Consider the following 5,000-nt stretch of genomic DNA (forward strand, 5'->3'; position numbering starts at 1 on the left):
ATAGTTTTCTTGCCGAGTAGATCGTAAGAAATCCTTTGGTTGTGGTAATTGCGAAATTTTAGCTTAACCTCTTCTTTGATATTAAGCTTGAATTCTCTATTGTGATGTCACCGTCCTCGCACCTCGTGTGAAGCTAGTGTGAACATCATTGAAGAGAGCTTTACAGCAACGTCCCTTAGTATCCTATCTGCCCCCCACTTTTTATCCTTCTATTTTATCTTTGTCATAATAATTTCAATGTTGCTGGCCCAACCTCTTTTAATCTCTTCGTCCATCTGGGTTAAATTGCAACTCGGGGATCTGCCCTTAGTTCCATCATGAAGCAAAAGTTAAGTTCGGTAACTCATTTTAATGGTTTTATTAAAAGTAATTGCTGCCTGAGTGGCGTTAATCTTATAATGAACTTCCTTCCTTCTTTTAATCCTATTCTCTTCATTTCTCCATTCCGAGATTAACAGTGAAAGGGACAGGCGGAATGTAGTAATGAAGAGGAAAAGATAATAAGAACAATAGAAAAAGTTCATTACAAGCTTATCGCCCAATGAGGCAGCAATTACTGTTCTTATAACTTAGTTTGAAAGAGGGTCTACTCCTGAAATACATACATACCATAATAATATTTTCCTAATTTAGTTTAGCAGCTTTGCAGGTATTCTTCTTGTCATATCGTTGCGCATGGAGGTCTTACACATGTTTTTACACATGTTTGTAAACATCTGCTCACTTGTTAGTTGTTGTTTTTTTTCATTTCCAACTACTGGTTTTTGACTAACCTACACTGTTAAAAATTTGCATTAAAAAAAACGGTAAATGCCTGGCAACATTTATTCAAGTATTTTTTACCGTTTTAGAAACGGGTATATTGACGTAAAGTATTGATATTACGGTCACCAACCCGTAAAAATAAGAAAAAAATATGGTAAAATTACGGTCGCCTGTGTTTTACTGAAATACTGCTGAGAACAGTATATTTTTACGGAGAATTTCCAATTAAAAATTACGGTTATTTTTAACAGTGTACGCTTGTTAAATTCTCTCATATTCTCCAGAGTTTACTTATTAAGCATTCTTATTTATATCCTCCCGCAGGTGTTACACAGCTCAGAAACGGATGACTGGACCTTGCACGTACAGTACAGCCAGCCCAGAGATTCTGGAACATACAAGTGCCAGGTTAACTCAGATCCCAAGATCGCCAGAAACGTGTACTTGAGTGTTACAGGTAAGGTTGCAGTTATTTGTATTTGTTTTGATAAAGCAACTTGTATTGTGATTACATTACTGTTGTTTTCTGGGGTTTAGATTATCTTTATTGTTAATTTGCTGCATTGTTATGATCATTTTATCGCCTGTAAACTCCATACCAGTTTCTTATAATATGCAATATCTGCACAGTAAAAGTAGTAGGCATAGATATACTAATAATAGTATCAGGTCTTATAATATCAACAGTATAATATCCTATAATATAAATTCTCACTGCTATGCATCTAATAATAGATTTCAACCACCATTACCGAAGGAGACTCGCACAGTACTTTTCTCAGCAAAGACTCTTACGGCAAATGCGTTTCCTTTTTTTTTTTTCAAAGCTCATGCTTTTAGCTTGTCAGTCCGTAAGCCGGTTTAGAGCAGGCAATGGACGGTTAAACTCTACGGTGTTAAAGCGCCCGGATTTTACTTGAAAGGAAAAGTTCGTTTTGCTTGTTGCAATGTGGGGTTTTATTAAGATTATTGTTCTTATTATTGCTGTTGTTAGAAATGTCCTCGTGTTCATTTAAAGTGATCCTTGAAGATCAGGACCAGCTAATCAACATCGAAGTAAGAGGAGATCCATATTATTATTATTATTATTATTATTATTATTATTGTTATTATTATTATTATCATTGCTAGCCAAGCTACAACCCTAATTGGAAAAGCAAGATGCTATAAACCCAAGGGCTCCAATAGGGAAAAATAGCCCAGTGAGGAAAGGAAATAAGGAAATAAATAAATGATGAGAATAAATTAATAATAATTCATTCTAAAAACAGTGACAACGTCAAAACAGATATGTCCTATATAAACTATTAACAACGTCAAAAACAGATATGTCATATATAAACTATAAAAAGACTCATGTCAGTTTGGTCAACATAAAAACATTTGCTCCAACTTTGGACTTTTGAAGTTCTACTGATTCAACTATCCGATTAGGAAGATCATTCCGCAAGTTGGTAACATCTGGAATAAAACTTCTAGAATACTATGTAGTATTGAGCCTCATGATGGAGAAGGCCTGGCAATTAGAATTAACTGCCTGCCTAGTATTACGAACAGGATAGAATTGTCCAGGGAGATCTGAATGTAAAGGATGGTCAAAGTTATGAAAAATCTTATGCAGCATGCAAAATCAACTAATTGAACGACGGGGCCAAAGATTGATATCTAAATCAGGAATAAAAAATGTAATAGACCCTAAGTTTCTGTCCAATAAATTAAGATGAAAATCAGAGAACGTTTGGACGTTTAAAAGGGAAACATATTTCTTTACTGATGAATATTGATAATAAGGAAAACCAAATACTGACTTCAGCATATAAAGCTCTAAAGAATTTTACGGTATTTTAACGAGTGAGAGTCCAAATAGTATGTGTTATCTAAACAGAATTAATGCATGGGATTTGCTTGTCCTCTCTGTTGAACTTATGCTTGTAATAATACGTTAATTGTTTGCTTTCTTGTTTATTTTGGATTTGAATCTATTCGAAATTAGTTTTCTTTCATTACAAAATCTAGACTGAATTCTTCAAAATATCTGTTTTTCTCACTAGATTGATTTTTATTTATTAATAAGGGATATAAAGTGTTTCTGTTTTTAAAATAATGAAAATTTCCTATTTTTCGTGAGTAATTTTTCTCTTATTTTTTTTACATATTAAGTTGCTAATTCGTAGATTGGAAGTTTTGTTGGTAAGATGGAGAATTCATGTTTTATAATTGGTTATTTTGGCTTTTATAATGTTCATAATGTTAAGATATTGCTAATATCTGAGATTAAAAATCGTCTTCGAACTGAAAAAATCCTTATTTTTGTCGTATTGTGTCTGGCAACTTTCTACAAATTCCTAAAGATAAATAATAAAACCCGATTTGTTAAGCTCCATAAATGGTTTAGTTCAGAAGAGTAGTTATATGGACTGTCAACTAAGAGAGTGTAATGTTCACAAAAATATATATATATATATATATATATATGTATGTATATGTATATATATACATATATATATATGTGTGTGTATATATATATATATATATATAGAGAGAGAGAGAGAGAGAGAGAGAGAGAGAGAGAGAGAGAGAGAGATCAGTTCTTTCTTGTGTATATTTGTAGTATGTCTAAGATTTCTATGCCAGCGGTTCATGCAAAATTAATATATATATATATATATATATATACATGTGTGTGTATGTGTGTATATGTATGTATGTATGTATGTATGTGTGTGTGTCAATAGATAGACAGACAGACAGATTTGTTCACCCTTGTGAATACATTATAGACATCGACTCATCCATCCACAGCATTCATACATTCATGCATAACAGAATGTAGCGCCCTCGTCATCTAACGATGGCTACTGAACCTTGGAGCGTAAATACGCAATTGTCAACTCTTTCAACTCCTGGAAAGTTGCCAACTGCTATTATTACCAATTACGAGCGTTAATCGTTTAAGAGATTGTCTGCCCGAGACCGCGATGTCTGCGCTGGTGTTCAAAGTTTGCCAATTTCATCTGAGTTTAATGTTCATTAATATCTGGGCAAATTTAAACCATTTCATTTCAACGACGGCGTTTTTTATACCAATGGGAATGAAAAAGTTATAGGAAACTTTTTTTTTTATCGCGTGATTGTACTCCAAAGATTTCCCTTTATGTGAAATAATATAACATCTTGTTTTAATTGTATAATCCTGTGGTAAATTGAGACTATTTACATCATCTCCCCATCTTAATCTTTTTCTGTTGTTTGGTGTTGATTATTTTCATGGCTGAAAGAATCTTCTTTTAATTCATACGGGAGAAAAAAAATTATGTTTTTTTCGCATATTTCCCCTAATTTCTTCTTGGGAAAAATCCTTTTTCTTAATGTGGTTAATCATAACTTTCTTTTCCTTGATATTTTGTCAGATATTATTAGCTAAATAGATATGGTGAGTATCATCTTTCCTCAAAGAGGGGCCCCTTGAATTACTCTTTTTTTTATTCCTCTGAATTCTGGAAAATGAGGTTCTCTCTCTCTCTCTCTCTCTCTCTCTCTCTCTCTCTCTCTCTGTCTCTCTCTCTCTCTCTCTCTCTCTCTCTCAAATTGGTCTATAGAGTTCCAAAAAAGGAGAACTTTAATTAATTAACTATTATTCTTCCCTCTGGCTTCTGAAAGAGGCGTTCTTGAATTACCATTATTTCGTCAAGCTGATCCCCTTGGATTCTCAAAAAGGGGTATTTGAAATACTCTTTTTTTTTCGTTCCTCTGGATTCTCAAAAATGGGAGACCTAAAATCCTTGTTATCACCCCTGTGGTAAAAGGGACTTTAATTGCACTTTTTCGTCTCCTTGTTCCCCTGGATTCTGAAAAAGGAATTTGAAGTAATTTTTTTCTTTGCTGTTGATTCTCAGAAAGAAGGACTTAAAATTACTTTATCGTTCCTTTTGATTCTCAAAAAGAGGGTCTTGAATTAGATTTTTTCCGTCTCTTAAGATGCTCAAAAAGGGGAGCTTGAATTACTTTTTCGTCCTTCCAGATTCTCAAAGTGGGGTACTTTAATTTCGTTTTGTCGTTCCTCTAGATCCTCAAAGTGGAGGAATTTAATAGCCCTTTCTCGTCCCTCCAGATTCTCAAAGTGTGGGACTTTAATTAACTTTTCTCGTTCCTGTAGATCCTCAAATTGGGGGACTTTAATTTCCTTTTCTCGTCCCTCTAGATTCTCAAACTGGGAACTTTAATTTCCTTTTCTA

General features: G+C 33.6%; 1 protein-coding gene across 1 annotated transcript in view; it reads left to right on the forward strand.

Annotated features, from left to right (window-relative positions):
• The window catches only part of LOC137617657 (uncharacterized), a 340,401-nt gene that overhangs the window by 285,550 nt on the left and 49,851 nt on the right, over positions 1-5,000 (forward strand). Inside the window, exon 4 of the mRNA XM_068347661.1 lies at positions 1,090-1,222. Within this exon, the coding sequence (XP_068203762.1) occupies positions 1,090-1,222 (133 nt within the window). The remainder of the gene's footprint in view (positions 1-1,089; positions 1,223-5,000) is intronic.

The sequence above is a fragment of the Palaemon carinicauda genome, chromosome 23 (assembly GCF_036898095.1).
Source record: "Palaemon carinicauda isolate YSFRI2023 chromosome 23, ASM3689809v2, whole genome shotgun sequence".
Classification (NCBI taxonomy): Eukaryota; Metazoa; Arthropoda; class Malacostraca; order Decapoda; family Palaemonidae; genus Palaemon; species Palaemon carinicauda.